Source organism: Oryza sativa, chromosome 2 (assembly GCF_034140825.1).
Source record: "Oryza sativa Japonica Group chromosome 2, ASM3414082v1".
NCBI lineage: Eukaryota > Viridiplantae > Streptophyta > Magnoliopsida > Poales > Poaceae > Oryza > Oryza sativa.
Window position 1 is genome coordinate 29,137,085 of NC_089036.1, and position 18,800 is coordinate 29,155,884.

Genomic DNA, 18,800 nt, shown 5'->3' on the forward strand with positions numbered 1-18,800 from the left:
ATTTGGACACATACTTGTTCAGATTTGTAGCTATAGAATTTGCCTCTTTTTGTTAGATTAGTAGTACTCCTCCGTCTAAAAAAAATAACCTATGAGGAGATGTGACCTCTCTAAGTATAACGAATATCTCACATCTCCTTTGAGGTTTTTTTTGGACGGAGGGAGTAACTGATTAGGCATGTCTACACGGTTTTCTTCATGTATTAGCCTACTTCCTCCGTCCTAAAAAAAGGCAAACCCTGACTTTCTGTGTCCAACTTTGACTGTCCGTTTTATATGAATTTTTTTATAATTCTTATTTTCATTGTTGTTAGATGATAAAACATGATTAATATTTTATGCGTGACTTGTCTTTTTAATTTTTTTTATAATTTTTTCAAATAAGACGAACGGTTAAACGTTGGACATGAAAACCAGGGTTTGTCTTTTTTTTTTTTGGGACGGAGGGAGTACGTCTGATCAAGTGACTAGCATGCTGCTATGATTAAATTGGGCGAGCCTGTCGAGTCAAATCTTGTTCCTGCAGCTTCCACCTTCCCCTTGCATCTTGCATATGTACATCAGCTCATATGAAGTGCATGGCAGAATAGCTGGGCTGCCAACATGGGGTCACCATAGGCCCATGGCTGTGCCATGCAAGTAATGGACACTGGTGCGTACCTTTGCGAATAATTGCATGCCCTCTGCCTCTGCCTGGCCATGAATGGCTATCAAAATCCTCAACAAGATGTGACCACACTCTGAACGGGGACAAACCATTAAAGTCCACAAAGTTCAAGGACTTATATCTTGAACTACATGCTCACAACTCGGAAGTACTATGGATCAAATCCATATGTGCAGTTGTGCACTTGACGCTTCAAGTAATACATCCCCCTTTTTTATTATAGATATTCCAAGTTGGACTATCAGTATGTTTGAAACTACTATCATCATTCAATTTTGACTATCAACTTTTCTATAATGTTGATTTCAATCTGTAAAAGTCGCCATGGATATAACTGACCATAAAGACGACTATGGAAAATCAATCCTGCTTTATCAATAGACAAGGCAAATTTCTTGTCTTTTCCAAAAAAAAAAGACTATGGAAATTAAATAACATAGACACAGAAAATATTAATAAACTCTTTGGTCGCAAAGTGTTTGTAGTTAGTCTTCGACTATAAATATCTTTCTAAATATTTAGATTAGATGCATGAAAACCATACAGATAGTTCCATAATATGATCTTATAAATATCACAACTAATTAAAATTAACGTTGAAGGTTGCATTTAATCAGAAAGACCATTTTATGCCAAAAAGGCATTGCTTGTTGTATCACAGATTAATACTCTCGTATGATGAGGACATATCTAGTGAAAACGAGCTAAGTGTTGGAAACTCGTGAAAATCATACTTAAAAGTTTTTAAAATTTATGAAAAAAAACTAGAGATATGCAATACATTCTCACCAAATCTCAACTCCAAACTCAACTTCGTTTAAGAGAAACAAAAAAGACAAATTTCAGGTGAATAGTTTGTCTTTTTTTAACTCCTAAATGAAGTTGAGTTTCAACTTGAGATTTGGTGAGAATATATTTCATATCTACACATATCTCTAGTATTTTTTTATAAATTTACAAAACTTTTAGGTATGATTTTAAGAAGTTTTTAATACTTAACTCGTTTTCACCGGATATGTCCCCTCATATGATTCCTGGACTTGAAGTTTTAACCTGTTACTGTTAGTCTGCTACTGTAGGTACTGCTGAACTAGGGGAGGATCCTTCTAAATAGTAGAAGTTCACATGGCTTGTGTCTGGAGTAGTCTGAAACTGCAAAGTCGAGTAGCATGAAAAAACCTTCTCTTTGAACTGATATAATTTACTTCATGCAGCTTTGTTGACTGTGGCATCTCTATTAGCCAGTCCATATGAAAAAGCAACGATTAGTTCTTTGATCTTCTCCGGGCTATTAACACCAACAGTATATGCATTGCTTAATCATCCATATCCTCATTAAACTAAGCCTCTAGTACTGACCTAAGTAAATCAGGCCTGATAATATAATCATTATACAATCATATTCCTTGTCGGCATCATGATATCTTATTCCTGCTTATAACTAGCTATAGATCAAATCAGATTTGTTCTGTAGTGGCTTCTATTGTCAGTCTTGTCAATTGCTCAATCCAGTAATTTATACCCTGAGCATTATTTTTGATCCTTTGACCTGTCAGTCATTTCTCTATGTCCACATCATTTATTAAGAAATCATCCTGTCTGTACATGGAATCTGGTGTTCAGATTATCAAACCCACGATGCCCTAGGTATGAGAGTGTGCTACAGTCAGCACAAGATAAGAACAGGCAGGCTACCACAGTGCTGTACTGTACTGCCATTAGTGTATCACTCCTCTACTCTTACCACTAAGAAATTCAAGGAGGATTGGTTGCTAATATGATGGTCAATTTGTGAGCAGGTTGCAATTTTGACTGTCGGTAGTTGGACCATGGCACGGTTTAGTGGGGGCCACGCAGCGGGGAGCCGTATGATAGGTGGGTCCAAGCGGCCATGACCGGATGGCCCCCATCGATCCATGCTCAGGGTGGTGGGCACTTGGTACAATCCATGCAGGTAACCCGCTCCTTGGGCATTATGTGCCTCCACTTCTCATTTACAACTCCGTCCGAGGCCGGCCGGGTCGGTCTCGCTGATGTCCCCGTCCGCGCACATGGAGTGATGTTGGAGATTGTTCCTCTAGGTTTAGTAAACACAGGTTTACTAGCTTTATGCTGCTCTCCCTTTCTTCTCCTCTGGAACTCAACAGGTATACACTTCTATGCTTCGGTGAGACAACGGCAATTGATGCTTTGCACGCATGTATGTCTCCTACACTTCGGTGATTCAATGCATGTGTGCGTGTCCTATTCTTTTCTCTTCCTGTAAAGCTTATTAATTTTCAGATGTGTCACACGAAAAGCATCTAGTTGATGATTTGATAGGATTATTACCACTAGTTGAATGTCCCGAAAGGGGTGAGCATTTTTGGTTTCGGAGGGAGATGTGTGCCTGCAACGTCAATTTTTGGTCGAGCAAGGCAACAATCCCCCTGTATATATGCTCAAAACCCAGGGACCATGCATGCATGTCTGTTTCCTGTCCAAATATAACAAGCTCACAGGAATAATAGTCTTACAGAAAGTCAGAAATAAACGGACACCCCACCTTATTATTTGTCCATGTCTGGATCCTATCGATCTGACTATAGGTGTGTGTGCAAGGCGCGAGCGCGCGCTGCAGTTTCTTCCACATCTGCCAGATATATACCGGCATAAACAAAAGGGGCGATGGGCCGCCTGACCGATCGGGTTATTAATTAGGTGACTGTTCTCCCTATTATGAGATCGATCTGGTCGTCATCGCATCCCACCACTGCTGCGTCTGCAGTCTTTGCGCGTGTGCAATCGCCTTCATGTGCATAGTACGCGTACCCCCTCCTCCCTTCTCACGTTACTGTTTCCGCGACGCCAGCCGCCCGGTCGATCCATCGATTCATCCTGTCATGCGCGCGGTCACGCGCCAATTACGCGGAGAGAATGTTGTCGCGCTCGCCGTCCCATGCACACGCTCGATCGGTCTCACGCGCCGGCCTGGTATCTATCTGGAGTCATCGATCGGGCATGCAGTTTGCGGAGGGCCTTCTGATCGGTGGATCGCCGTGCGCTGCGCGCGCGGCATGTGGGGACGCGCGACGACGACGCGAGGCGCGCGGGGACGACCACACCAACAGGCCGGCGACAGCAAGCTGCTACGTACGCCGCGGCCGCGCGCGCGCGTATCGCGTCGTACCGTACGTGCAGAAATCCCGGGGGGGAGCGAGGGGGGCGCGAGATCTTCGATCGATCCGTTCCTTCCTCCCCTCGCGCGCGCGGCAGCGGCCGTGACCGCGAGCTAAGCGAAACTGATCTGACACACGCGCGGTCGCTCGCTTCCGCCGCGCCTGCCATGCCGGCCGCCTGCCGTGCTCAGCCATGATTCCACGATAATTAATCTCGTGTTCAGCGTGAGTTCGAGGCAGGAGGAGCAGCTACCGACTTTAATTAATTGGAGAGAAAGTACTAGTACCAGTACCACCACCGATTTTTGGGACGCAGCTCATTCCATCTAAGCTATAGCTACCTAGCTACACGAGGGCTATTAACTGATTCCAAACAGCTCGTTCTCTGTACACGAGCGAAGGAGGTAGTAGTAGTGGGAGTACACTGATCAGCAGCACCAGCTAACGGGTAGTATGGGTGCTTAATTAATCTCGCGCGTACAGCTACAGCTAACGGCTTCGATTTTGTCGTGCCTGCCGCGTAAGTATATTTCAGCGGCTGGTGGGTAATTTGGTGTTTAAGCCAGGCCCGGCGTACTTGGCGTTTGGGAGAACATGCTGCATATCTCACCTATATATCGCAGGTAGATGCCATGGAGGTTCGCACGGAATCATGGAGTACATAAAAAACAAATACTATCTCCGTTCTTTAATCTAATGCTGTTGACTTTTTATCGATGTTTGACTATTCGTCTTTTCTCAATATAAAAATATTTAAATCTTGCTTAAAAATATTTGATAATAAATCAAATCACAATAAAAATAAATAATAATTATATTTTTTTTAAATAAAATGAATAATTAAACATATATCAGAGAGTTAATGACCGACCTACATTAAAAAAACGGAGGGAGGGAGTAGTATGTGTGTACGGGTATTGCATAAAGGCTAAATATAGTTTATTAAAATGTCAAACGCATGGAGCTGTACTGCTAGGTTTCATCAAAGAGGGACAGATAGAAGTGAACAGCTTTGGTCGATCGTGGGGGGCTTCAAAACCACAAGAGAGATTATTGCGCTGTAGTGTACTGTATGATATATACTCCATATATAGACTGAACCAACATTTATTAGGTAGCTAGGGAGATAATCAGTTTCAAACGTCTCGGTAGATCTTGTTTTTCATAAAGATGTTGACAACATCCTTCTTAAAATTCACACACTGTTAGTACAGGTAGTTAGCATGAACGCTACATGACTATAATAAGATCAAGCTCTGCATGGATTGTATAGCACTTGGTCACCAACAAATGAACAAGAAAAGCATATATGCATATATAGCCTGAAAAGGGAATGATACCACCACACACCTATAACATTCCCTTCCCTTCCCTTCCTTCCCACGCACAGCATATATCCATCCATCCTAATCAAGTGTCATTTTCTCCCACAGCTATCTGTCCCCAAACACATCTAATTAAAAGAGTACTATGTGTGAGAGAGAAGGGATTGATAGAGAGAAAAGAAGAGAGAAGGGGCAACCCCCAAAAAAAAAAGAAAGTTGGAAAAGAAAGTAAAAGGAGGTGCATGGTGTGGAAGAAAAGACCAATCTATATCTTCCATCCTAGGCCACCTCCAAGCAACAAGTTACACCCCCTCTTTTTCACACAAACACACTGCGCATACAAACACACACTCCTGTCCTTTCCATTCCATCTCTCTCTCTCTCTCTCTCTCTCTCTCTCTCTCTCTCTCAGCTCGTCTCCTACCTTTCATCCCCCTCTCTCCTCCATCTTCCAAGCAAGAACTCCTCTCTCTTCTCTTCTCTTCTTTTTCCTCATCAATCTCAATTCCCAACAAGATCAAGAGCAAGTACTTGTTCAGCCAGCTGCGCATAAATATATATTTTTTGTGACCTCTCTCAAGAAGTGGAGTTCTTGAGTCATCGCAAGGACAAGAAGAGATCATCAATGGAGCTGTTCCCGGCACACCCTGACCTGCAGCTCCAGATCAGCCCTCCTCCTGCCACCAAGTCAATGGACTTAGGGTTTTGGAAACGAGCTCTTGAAACCTCCACGACCACCACCACGGCGGCGGCGGCGGCAAGTACAGGTCCTTCCGTCGCTACTTCCTCCTCGCCGCCGGTAGCGAGTGGCGGGGTTGGCGGCGGTGCCGGCGGCTTCTACCAGCAGGCGGCCGTCGCGCCTGCAGCTAACGGCCACGGCCATGGCCATGGCCATCACCACCACCACCACCAACATCACCAGCTCGGCGGCGCACTCCAGTTCTTGCACCGCACCCAGCCCATCCCGCCGCAGGACGCGGCCGCCGGCGGCGGCCTGCAGGACCTGGCGTTCGCGCGGCCCATCCGGGGAATCCCCGTGTACAACACCTCGCGGCCGCTGCCCTTCCTCCAGAGCCACCACCTCCAGCACCACCAGCATTGCTACGCCGACACGATCGGCGTCGCGCCGGGGGCCGGGCCGAGGTCCCCCAGCAAGCAGGCGGCGGCGCTGCGGCTCGCCGCGGCGCCCGCCAAGCGTGGCGCCCGCGCGCCGCGGATGCGGTGGACGACGTCGCTGCACGCGCGGTTCGTCCATGCCGTCGAGCTTCTCGGAGGCCACGAGAGTACGCAAACCTGCTTGCTGTTTTTTTTTCTTTTTTTTGCATCTTCCAAACTTCTTCATGTTAGCTAAACAAGAATTGAACCACATATGCTACGCAGTGTTCCTGAATTTTTTTTCACTAATTTTCTCCAATTTTGGTTTTGCAGGAGCTACACCCAAGTCAGTTCTTGAGCTAATGGACGTGAAGGACCTGACCTTAGCTCATGTCAAGTCTCACTTGCAGGTGAGTATATCATCTAATCCTTCAAGACCGGTTAATTGGTTAATCTGATATATATCCGGCTGAATTAAGCTTTCTATCCCTCTCTCAGAAATTAAACCATTCGAGTACTTCCTTTTCTAATAAAGAGTCGTACCAGCGTAGATGTACATCTACTCCTAATTAACAATTTATATCCACACCAAGGAGTACTGTACAAAATACAAATACGTGCCTGGTATATATATGGAAGACATTCATATTATACACTATTCCTTTCCTTTATCTGAGGACAAAAAGTTAATTACGTTCGATCCTTTCTCACACACAGTAGCTCATGCATGGAATAGTCATTTCTCAGTTCACTTGCCGGCTGGGCAGTAAAAACATCTCTCTCTCTACAAGTTTCACTCCCCACATGCATGTCCTTGGCTAGATAGATAGAGAGAGAGAGAGAGAAGAGAGAAAAGAGGTGTAAGCTTAGCTTTTGCAACACGGGGGGAGCAGCTTTTCAATAAAAACTCCGAGATGAGCAGTTGGGGCACAAAGCTATAGCAGCAGCACATATGCAAACGCAGCGTCAGTGCAGCGTGTTGTTTGGCCATTAAAAGCTAGCCGCGGCCCGGAGACGAGACGACATGCATGCACGCACCGCGCGGAGGATGGATGGATAGATGCGTTTCTCTCGCTCGCTCGATCGATCGATCGATCTCGCACGCACGAAGAGGGGATCGAAAGGGCATTGATATGCATGCTGCCCAAGAGCAGATCATGGGCAAGTACAACCACGGCATCATTTCTCAATAATTAAGCTTCAACACACACACACCCCGGCCTCTGCCTGCTTTGAGCTGCATGCTGCACGCTGCACAGTCGTAGTGGTAGCAGCAGTAGCAGCAGCTGCTGATCGAGCCATCAATGCCTCCGTTTGTGCTGTGTGCATGCAGGCGAAAAATTTATGGTCACTTCTCTCTCTCCTTGTACTACTCCTACCACTACTGCTCCTTTAGTTTTTGTTTTTTGTTTTTCTTTTCTTTTTTGAAGATTGTTACGGAATAGTAGTCCTTAGGAGTACTAATTTGACTTCATTTATACCAGCTCTCCATCCATGAAATGCATGTTATGCATTTGGAAAAAAGAAACGTATTATATTCCTCATATAAAAAAAATCCTATGTATTCCTGAAGAATATTGGTTACCCCAACTTCATGTAAGTACATATATATATATATATCAATGATATAGCTAATTCTCCTTGCAGATGTACCGGACCATCAAGACCACTGACCACAAACAACCTGCTCCACCATATGGTATGTGTGTATATATAACACTAATCACACACACAAAAAAAAAAGGGGAAGAAGCATCATACCGATCGATGGTGTATTTGATCAATACTGAAACGTTGCAAAAATATGTTGGATTTGTAGGGCAAACTAAGACTATCATAGAGATCCCAGACGACAATCTGTTTGACATCAACAACACTAGTGGGTCAGAGTCTTCTGTTCAGCAACAATCCAATTTTGACGGCAATGAACAAGGATCCAGCATGTGTGCTCTACGGAGCAACAACTCCTCAAGGTGACATACATGCAAACAGAAATTTTAAAGCCATTATTTCTTATAAAACTAATTGCTAAACTTTAGTAGTTCCTATGTTTGCTTCCTAATGCTACTCCTATATCATATGAGAGCCTGCTCCTATTCCATTTGATCTCATCACTCTGGTGACATTGGTCTTAATATCAAGCTCTAGTAGTAGTAGCTAGTGTACTGAACCTGAAGCTAGTGCTTCTTGGGCCCTAGTATTCGATGACAAACTAAATGTTCCTAATTAATGTAGCTATTACTGGAGTAGTTAACAGCAGCTAGCACTGTAGAAGTACTCCAAGCCAAAGGCGAATTAACACAGAAAGCAGCTATATATAGTCAGCTAGCTACTTATGTCTGGAGGTCAAGGCTGCTTCTGGTTACATGTAGCTAGAGACTGCTATATTATGTACATGTAGCCAAAAAGTACCACGCATAGATACACAGAAATTAAATACATGTACAGTACATTAGTACTCCTTTGGCGCTTTCACTAGCTATATATATTTGCCTTTGCATCTTTTTTTTCTTTAAAAAAAACAATGTTCAGAATTCATGTATCCATGAAAAAAAATTACTAGCAGTTTACTCACAGCGCAATATTTCCACTGTATATATATCTTGATTTGGTTGGTCTTTCATGCATGGGAGTCGTGCTGGCTAGCTTGGCATTACCTGCATCAAACGTTTGGTTGGACTTCAAACTAAATATTCCTCAAAATCAACTGTTACATTAAGAATACATTAAGAACCAGCTAATGCAAGGCTTCAGATATTCTTTTGGACTGATTAAACCAGTCGTATGCTCCTACTTTAGGCGAAACAATATATTCCTTTGTCTCATTTTCTTTGTGACTACTGCACTACCATATCATCAACCACCTCCGAGTGCTCACAAAAAGCACCAGGGCTCATACCTTTGTTCCATCTGCTCCCCATGATGGTGCAATCATCTCCCAAATTATAATATTAAGCTAGCTCCGAGATTGATTAGTATATATGCTAATTAAGCTATAGCAAAGGGGACATATTCCCCCCCCCCCCCCACTACAAGAGACAATAGAGTTCTCCACTAGCAGAATCTTGAGAAACTACATGAGAAACAGCATCCATATCTATAGCCTCTCCTGATTATATTTTTTGTTCTCTCTCTTTTTTTACATGATGTGCGATGGAATCTTTTAGACCGTGGAATATAATCTCAATAAGAAATGAAAAACCGTACCAAACTAAGAATGCACTCGGGCATGCATTCATATAGGCACACTATACATATAGCTAGATCAGTACTTGTGGTGTCTTGTGGACTGTGTGCTCAGTACTGTATGTGGTCAGTACATGAACCTTCCTGGCAGCTACATGTGTGAGCAATATATATGCACAGATATGAAGGCATTGTTCACCGTGCCAGATCACATGGGAGGAGCACGTAGTCTAAGCATGCATGCACAGCTTTTACCTTGGATTAGCCACCCTCTTATAAAGTTAGCTTGTCATTTACAGCATCTTATAACGGTGAAATTAAAGTAGGGTGTTAGCTTTGTTCCCTGCCTTTTGTTTTCTCTCATCTCTAGCAATGGACTCCCACTGAGATGAAAAAGAGATATACATAGATATATAGGCATTTGATTCTCTCAGTCCATGATACGCTTTTTCTCTCCAGGGTAATTTAATTAATTCATTCATTTCTCTCCTTGCTTAAGCAGTAGAGGGGCCTGGTTCCATGACAAATCAAGAGATGCTACCCATGGAGACATCAAATCCTTCGAGGTACCCACTTTGCAAGCCAAGTTTCATCATTGTCTCCAATACCTCTAGCTCACTAATGGCCATGATGCTACATGCTAGAGTTAGTGCAATGGCGATCATTCCTTTGTTTGATCACCCCTCTCGATTGATTCATTCTTTCTTTCATGCATCTTTCGACACAGCTTCCTTGCTGAGCTTTGATCAATGCATATTGTCGGCAGGCTCTAACTTTAGCTTATATGGGGGGCCATCATATCATCAGTTTCTGCACAGTTATCACATCTCATCATCGTCATCGCAATCTTTTATTCTTTTTATCCCTGCATGCACTCATCTAACCGAGATCGTACTACATTATATTGCAGGACGTGCAGTCACAGAGCCCTGAAGACGACGACGCCTCCGACCTGAATCGCCGCCGTTCCAAATACCGGAGACGACTGTCAGCGCCATGAAACCCAACCTCGACTTCACCTTGGGAAGAATGTAATTTAACCATCCATCGATCGTCGACGACATTTCGATCGATCGATCGATCGAGATCGCATCGGAGATTGGGTGAAGAGGGCTAGCTAGCTAGCTAGTACATACATGATACATCATGTGTCAAAACTAAGTAGGGCAGAATATGAGAATGAAGTGAAGATCAGATGCACAAACACACACACGCATGTGTGCCCCATTTGCACTACGAAGCTGAGGATCAGAGAGGAGATCGACCAAAGCTAGCTAGAGAGAAGAAATTAAAGCAAACAAGATAACTGAGGCTGAGGAATAAGATAACACTGCAACCGTTGATCCAGGAACAAAGTGCAAAAGGGGGGGGGGGGGGGGGGGGGGGGTTATCGATCTAGGGACATGGGCTCGTGCGTGCGTGTGTGTGTATGTTCTTTGTGCGTGCGTGCATGGTAGATATAGAGAGAGATATATATACCGCTAGATCATAGGCTTTATCAAAGGCAGGGCAAGAGCAAGAAGATGGGTGCCTTGCTTGCCTGCCTGCTGCTTGCTTGCTTAAAGCTAGGGCACATATGCGCATTGCTTTGTTGCTTCTGGTTTACTACTACTACTACTAAAAACATGAAGAGAGCTAAGCTAGCTAGCTAGCTATATATATACACTGGTGGAGAAATGCTTTTTAGTCACGGTTCGCAACCCCCTGTAGTCCCGGTTTTCAAACCGGGACTACCAATCCGGGACTAAAGATCGCTATCTTTAGTCCCGGTTTAAATACCTGGGACTAAAAATAGATCTTTAGTCCCGGTTAGTAACACCAACCGGGACTAAAGAGAGGGGATCTTACCGGGACTAAAGAGAGGGTTGCGGCAGTGAGATGATCCCCTTTTTCTTTTTTTCCTTTTTTATTTTCTCCCAAATCACGTGGGATACATATCCCAAATCAAACCCCCAATCCATATATCGAAGTAACATCTCAAATCTACATCACAAATCAAATCAAAGTTACTTATACACACAAATAAATACATCACAATATCCTAAGAAATTACTCAAATACATCACAGATCCAAACAATGAATCACAAATTTGTAACTTCTCAGTCAAATACATCTTAGTAAATCATCACAAATTAAAAAAAAAAAAGAATGCCGCTGCCGCCGCCGGTCGCCACGAATGACGGGCGCGGCCCCACCGGCCGCCGGCCGCCGGGCGCGGCCCCGCTGCCCGCCACGCCCGCCGGCGCGCGCGGCGCCGCCGCCCGCCGCCCTCCGCCGAGCGCGACCCCACCGGGCGCCGCCCCGCCGCCCGCCGAATGGGAAGGGGAGGCCGGCCGGGAAGGGGAGGAGGAAGGGGAGAGAAGGGGGAGGAGAGGAGGAAGGGGAGGAGTTGGAGAAGAGAGTTAGAAAGGATAGATCTGAGGAGAGGGGATGAGATTCGATCTGTTAAGTTGTAACTGTGGAGAAGAGGATAAGGGATAGAGATTATATACTACGTGTTTAATTTTAGTCCCGGTTGGTACTATCAACCGGGACTAAAGATCAAGAGGTACTATCAACCGGGACTAAAAATCATCTTGATATTTAGTCCCGGTTGGTAGTACCAACCGTGATTAAAGTGGTGATCTTTAGTCTCGGTTGGTGTTACCAACCGGATCCTCGGCCCCCTGACATACATCTGACAGGGGATGAACCGGGAGTAAAGATCATCTTTAGTCCCGATTGGTGTTACCAACTGGGACTAAAGATCAAAATTTTTATAACCGGGACTATTGTGGATTTTGCCGGACCAATCAAAGATGGTTTCACTATCAGTTATATATATATATATATATATATATATATATATATATATATATATATATATATATATATATATATATATATATATATATATATATATATATATATATATATATATATATATATATATATATAGAGAGAGAGAGAGAGAGAGAGAGGACGAAATGGATATGATGCATGGTTTGTACGTTGTGTATGAGATGTATACCTAGCTGGGGGCCAAGCGTTAAGAGAAAGATTTCATCTTTTGTTATGCCAAAAAAAAAAGTGTAAAGAGAGCGCGTATATGTGTTGTGTATATGTGTGTGTGGACCATGCATGTATATGGAGTCTGATTGCTCTGCTCGGTCTGTCTCTTTAGCTAGAAATAGATTCCTAGCTTCACTGTAGTATTTACTATGCATGTCATATATAGGTACGAGTGTACGACCCTGATTGGATTTGTAGTTCATGAGCGACAAAAAAAGTGATGAATAAAGAAAAGGTCGAGAATATGGTTCGATCTCTTGAAAGTAACTAATTAATAAGTCATTCGTTTCGGATTGACTGAGCTCATTTAAGAAAATTTTAGTATATTGCAAGGTTTCCATTTGATTTGGTATGTATGGATATATGTCGCGAGATAAATCAAGCCAAATCTCTATGAGAAAGGGAAAGACGAATCGATATCGAATCATAACCGATCGTACCCCTCTATCTCTAGCTATATACTCCCTCCGTTTCGAAATGTTTGACACCGTTGACTTTTTAGTACATGTTTGACCATTCGTCTTATTCAAAAAATTTATGTAATTATTAATTCTTTTTCTATCATTTGATTCATTGTTAAATATATTTTTATGTAGGCATATAATTTTACATATTTCACAAAAGTTTTTGAATAAAACGAACGGTCAAACATGTACTAAAAAGTCAACGGTGTCAAATATTTTAAAACGGAGGGAGTATATGTCCATATATGACAGTACAAGGTAGTGACAGCGAGCGAATGTCGCCCTCCATCCTCTAGCTATCAGAATTTCAACTTGAGAATGCAAACATTTAGCCATGTCGAAATTGTGCCCACTTGCGCAAACTGACACCTGAGAATTTTCCAATACACGAATTGTAATGCTCTGGATTACGACGGTGAATCCCATACTACCCCCTTGAAATTATTTTTGTTGAAAATCTAGGCCAAAGTACGAACTTGATCTCGGGAACCATATAACTTTATAACTTTGGTCTTAGGCACCGAGTAAGATATGTCAGCGCGTTGTGAGTATATATGTTTATTAAAAAAAAAGCCTGAATGAGACCGAAGGAGTTCGATCACCAAGATCATCGGTACTACAGTAGTATATTTTTATGGTCCTCACTTGGTTAATTCCGATCCTCAACCCTGTCATACCAACCTCAACTCCAAAATTAACTGTTACTACTACATCAATCTGAATATATGATCGAATAGTAGTAATTTAGAGGTCCGTTCATTCATACTCCATCGTCCCAAAAAAGACAAATTATAAGAATGTACTTAGACACATGTTTGTCCAGGTTTATCTCTAAAAATTAGTTTTTTATGGGACGGATGGTGTAGGCCCGACAGTGAAATCAATTTACTACAGACGCCGGCCGGCCGATATACCAAGAACATGCATGTATATGAATGCATTACGGCTGTAACTTGCAACAGCAGATTTGTCAATTTGGGGAACAACCCTAGCTATGGATATGGCCGCCGTGCATGTGTACGCATGCATGCAATTGTCTGCGTCAATCACTCACTCACTCAGCCCCATGCACGCACAAAGAAGAGGTTGAAAAAAATAGGCCGTGTTTAGATTCTATTTTTTTTAAAAAAAAACTTCTAACTTTTCTGTTATATCAAATATTTAGACACATGTATGGAGCACTAAATGTAAACCAAAAAAAATAATTACACAGTATGTCCGACTGTAAATTGCAAGACGAATCTTTTGATCTTAATTATGTCATGATTTAACAATGTGATGCTACAGTAAACATTTGCTAATGATGGATTAGTTAGGCTTAATAAATCTGTCTCGCGGTTTACAGGTGGAATCTGTAATTTATTTTATTATTAGTCTACGTTTAATACTTCAAATGTGTGTCTGTATACTTAAAAAAATTTTGACACACGAACTAAACTTACAACCATAGTAAGAAGAAGGATTAAGAAGAGGACGAGGACATGGACCAGGAAGAAGAAGGAATTGAAGTCAAATCTTTTCAGGAATGACCGTGTGTGCGTCGGGTTGGGTGGACGGTAAGATCGACGACGTCCAGCATGTGATGGACGGACGATGTGAGGCCTGAGGTGACCTCTCTTGGAAAGCCTTGATCCAACAGCCATGCAAGCTGCTATAGCTAGTACTACTAGCGTTTACCTCTCTCCTCTCTAATCGATCCATCACTAGATCTGCCGATTTTTGTTTTGGGGCGTTTTCTGCCCCCGGGAATGCATGCATGCATGCATGCAATGCAGTGCAATGCATATGCATACGGAAGTGGCTCTGTGCATATCGTTTAAATATTTTTTAAAAAATTAAATTAAAAGAATATTAAGATAGATCAATATATGATATAAATCCTTCCACAAATATGTAAGTTGAAATTGACTTATACAATTTGAAACAAAAATACTTCCTCCGTTTACGTTTTATAATTTAAGTCATTTTAGCATTTCCCACGTTTATATTGATGCTAATGAATCTAGACATATATATCTATCTAGATTCACTAACATCAATATGAATATAGAAAATGCTAGAATAACTTATATTATAAAACGGATGAAAGTAACAAATTTGACCGCAAATTACATGTTATATTCATCTTCAAGTTAATTATTTTTGTTGTTGAATTTGAATATACATGCTTGTGGAGTGGCTTAAATATAACATATCGATATATTTTACTATTTTTTTTAAAAATGATGATATTTTAAGTGATATGCAGAAATAAGGGGACACCCCTTAATGTATGAATAGAGAGTTTGACATGCATATGCGTGGATATCCGAGCAAAAAGCTCATCTAGCTTGTACAGCTTTCCAAAAACTTCTGTGAGCCTGAACAGGCTACTGATCGACCTGACCCCTCTTGGATTGGATTGGTGCTCTTGGCTAGCTCCCCCTCACACCAATTTCCAGGGCTTGTTTGGATTTTACAGGAAAAGTGGCACAGCTAGCAACTCCTATCCCAAAATAAATTTCAAACATCTCTCAAGAAAAATTTAATATATAGAGAGAAAAGACCAAAGCGCCACACGTTAACAACAAAGTAATATTGATAGATGAGTATGTAAGTGTTATTAAAAGATAAACTTCTTGATTTGTGAAGCAAAGAGATACAAAGTGATCGAGGTAAAGAGAGAGATGGGAGAACTGACGTGTGGATGTGTGGCACTAGGGGTATTTCTAAAACTTCATAATTTTTTCTCTTATTTAATTGACAGTAAATGAATATTCTAATTGATGTGGTGTCTAGTACTCCATCTATTTCAGGTTATAAGACGTTTTGACTTTGGTTAAAGTCAAACTGCTTTAAGTTTGACCAAGTTTATAGAAAAAAACAGTAACATTTTCAACCCAAAATAAATTTATTATGAAAATATATTCAATTATTGATTTGATGACACTAATTTAGTATTACAAATATCACTAATTTATCTATAAACTTAGTTAAACTTGAAACAGTTTGACTTTGACTAAAGTCAAAAACGTCTTATAACCTAAAACGGAGAGAGTAACAAATAGCCACATTTTGAGATTTTCTTCTCCAAAAGATTTACTTTTGCCATAACCAGTAGCTAAAACCACCAGTTTGCGACGCCTACGGTAAAATTTGCCTAAAATTTATTGCTATAACATATAGGTCAAAAGCTGACATATCACTTGAGCTAATGAGAAGAGAGGGAAGACTTAGGTTGCATTTGGAGGTATCGGTTGAGAACTTCATCTCCCAGCACCTAAAACGGAATGATCCATTAGTGCATGATTGATCATGAACAAAATAAACATGAAAAATTGATTGATTTAATATTTTAAAACAAATTTTCTTAGAATCTTTTCTCCAAAACACATCGTTTAACAGTTTCAGAAGCATAAGCGTGCGCAAAAAAAAAGAAGTAGAAGTTAGGAAGATGTGGTAAAGAATACACAGTTAGGGTGCGTCCATTTGAGGCATGGGAGGGAGAAAAGTCCCTCGTTTTTCTCACGCATGTTCTCCCAAACTGTCAAACGGTTTCTTTTTGAAGAAGTTTATATAGAAAAGATACTATAAAAATCATATTGATCTATTTTTTAATTTTAGAATAATTAATATTCAATTAATCATACGTTAATGACTTATCTCGTTTATGTATGTTCTTGATATTCTCCTTTTTCTCCTCTCAAACACATCCTTAGGTCAGATGCAGGAGTTAGCTCATGTGCAAAAAGTCCAGGATTGTTAATTGGACCCAACCAAAAAATACAATAACTCGATCAATGCAATAAGGTATATATGCTAACAGTGTCCTTGTCATAAACTCAAGTGCAAAAATATTGTGGTCCGTGTACAGATATTTATCGCTCTTCTTCCTTTAATTATGCACCTGTATATATGCTTATTGTATTGTGGAGATTGATGGATACTCTTTTTCAGTTTTTCTCTCTTCTAACTACGCTACCTGAAGACTCTGTCCATTCGAATCAATAAGGATTTTTTTTGCAGCGTTCTCGGAAAAGGGAATCAATAAGGATTTAACTGGTGGCACTACACTGCATCATGTCATCTGCGATGGGCGCAAACCCTCACCTTTGATGGAGGTGGCCCTGGTCAGAGGTTAGTGGTCACTCATGACTCTGAGTCACCTGAGACGGTTAAAGACCCGTAAGAGGTAAGAGTTACCTTTGACGGACTGCAATTAAAATCCATCACAGGTAACCTTCATCTGTGATAGGTAAATATTTTAACTCGTTAGTAGCGATCTTTATTTGTGATGGATCCTAATTGAGAGCCATCACATACCTGAAAAATAGGGCAAAAAAATATATATAATGATGTAAGCCTAGCTAACAGACCTTCATTAGGCATTCACAAATCACAGAAGTACTCAACATTCACAATCACAATCATTTGGGCACAAAACAGAATCACAAAAACCATCACAATCACATTCATCTGGCCAAAGAGCAAAATGACATTAACATTCACAACTACACAAAACAGAATCTCAAAAATCAAATTCACAAGCATAATGGATCAACTCCCATGTCGTTGGACTTCACAGAATTGCTATATATGTCACTGCCGCCGCCCTCATAGTCGCTGTAGCCATAACCATACTCGCTATAGACATCACCGTGGGCACCGACGTTTTAGTCTCCATCGTAGCCTCTGACCTCAAAGAGGCCAGATCTGGCGGCCCTGAGAGGTGGCGGTGATGGATCTGAAGGGGAAGGGGGGTAAAGATCCAGCGATTGGGGCCCAGATCCACTCTCCAGGCAGTCGAGGGCATTCAGATCTGGAGGCCGACGCCCGCGAGCTCCAGAATGGCTCGACCCGACAAAGGTCAGCCCTCGTGGTGGAGAAGCCAACCTCCGGCTTGCTTGGGCCGACGGAGGTGGAGGCGGTGGCAGAGGCGGCAGACAGCCCACGGGCAAAGGCGGAGGCGGAGGTGGCGACTAGACCATGGGCGGAGGCGGTTCCCGACGCGCTAGAGCCAATAGAGGTGGAGGCGATCAGATCCAACCGCAGCGAGGTCAGGGGTGGTCAGATCCAGTGAACCCGACCTTAGGTAGGCCAGACCTGGAGGCGGAGGACGGACGACGTTGGGACCTCAAGAGGCGGCCTCCACTGCCGAGCTCCTACTGGCGTCCACGCGGCCTCCTTTCCTGATCTCCCACCTCCTCCACCTTCGCATCCAACAAGCGTCGACACCGGTGCCGCGCCTCCACCTTTGGTACCCGCAGCCGCTGGTGACGCCTCCACCTCCGGGCCACGCACCCGCATTCGCTGCCTCCACCTCCGGTCCCCACACCAGCTGATGAACTGAGAGGAAGAGAGAAAGGGTTGAGAGGGAGAGAGAGAGGGAGATTGAGAGAGATAAGTTGGAGAAAGAGATTAAAAACGATTTGGCTATCGGTGGCCTGCAGTAGTGACGGCATGGAAAAAAAAGACCCGTTAGAGATGCCTTTTCGTCTTTAACGGGCTATGCTGTTGCACCCGTCACATGTAAGGGATCACCTTTGACGGGTCTCTATGTGGGTCCGTCAAAGGTGTGGTCTGTCGGGTTCATATATAGGCCCGTCACAGATAACTATTTACTCATGAAGGACCGCCGTCTCATATCCTCATATTGAACGGACTCCAGTTAAACTTATCACAGATGAGGTCATCGATCTGTGACGAAGCACTTTGGCCCGTCACTGATAGGCCGTTGCAGATGGGCAGATCTGGTGTATTGTGGAAACCAACAGCAAAACAAATTATATTATTGCATAAACAGCACTAGATAAAAAAAATGTCTGTATCATTTCCCCTTCATATTGGCTGCCAAAAACTGGAAGAGCCAAACAC

The 18,800-nt window shown here is 42.5% G+C and overlaps 1 protein-coding gene across 2 annotated transcripts; it reads left to right on the forward strand.

Moving 5' to 3' along the window:
- The first annotated feature begins 5,449 nt into the window (after positions 1-5,449).
- On the forward strand, positions 5,450-11,121 carry LOC107276474 (probable transcription factor KAN2). Of its 2 annotated transcripts, XM_015768120.3 has the most exons (6): positions 5,450-6,433; positions 6,579-6,655; positions 7,893-7,944; positions 8,065-8,218; positions 9,934-9,997; positions 10,342-11,121. In XM_015768120.3, exons 1-6 carry the CDS (start codon positions 5,776-5,778, stop codon positions 10,429-10,431), a joined length of 1,095 nt encoding a protein of 364 aa, XP_015623606.1. In that variant the 5' UTR covers positions 5,450-5,775; the 3' UTR covers positions 10,432-11,121. The 2 variants fall into 2 exon arrangements, with proteins under 2 accessions (XP_015623606.1, XP_015623607.1); XM_015768121.3 differs by lacking the exon at positions 9,934-9,997.
- Positions 11,122-18,800: the final 7,679 nt, after the last annotated feature.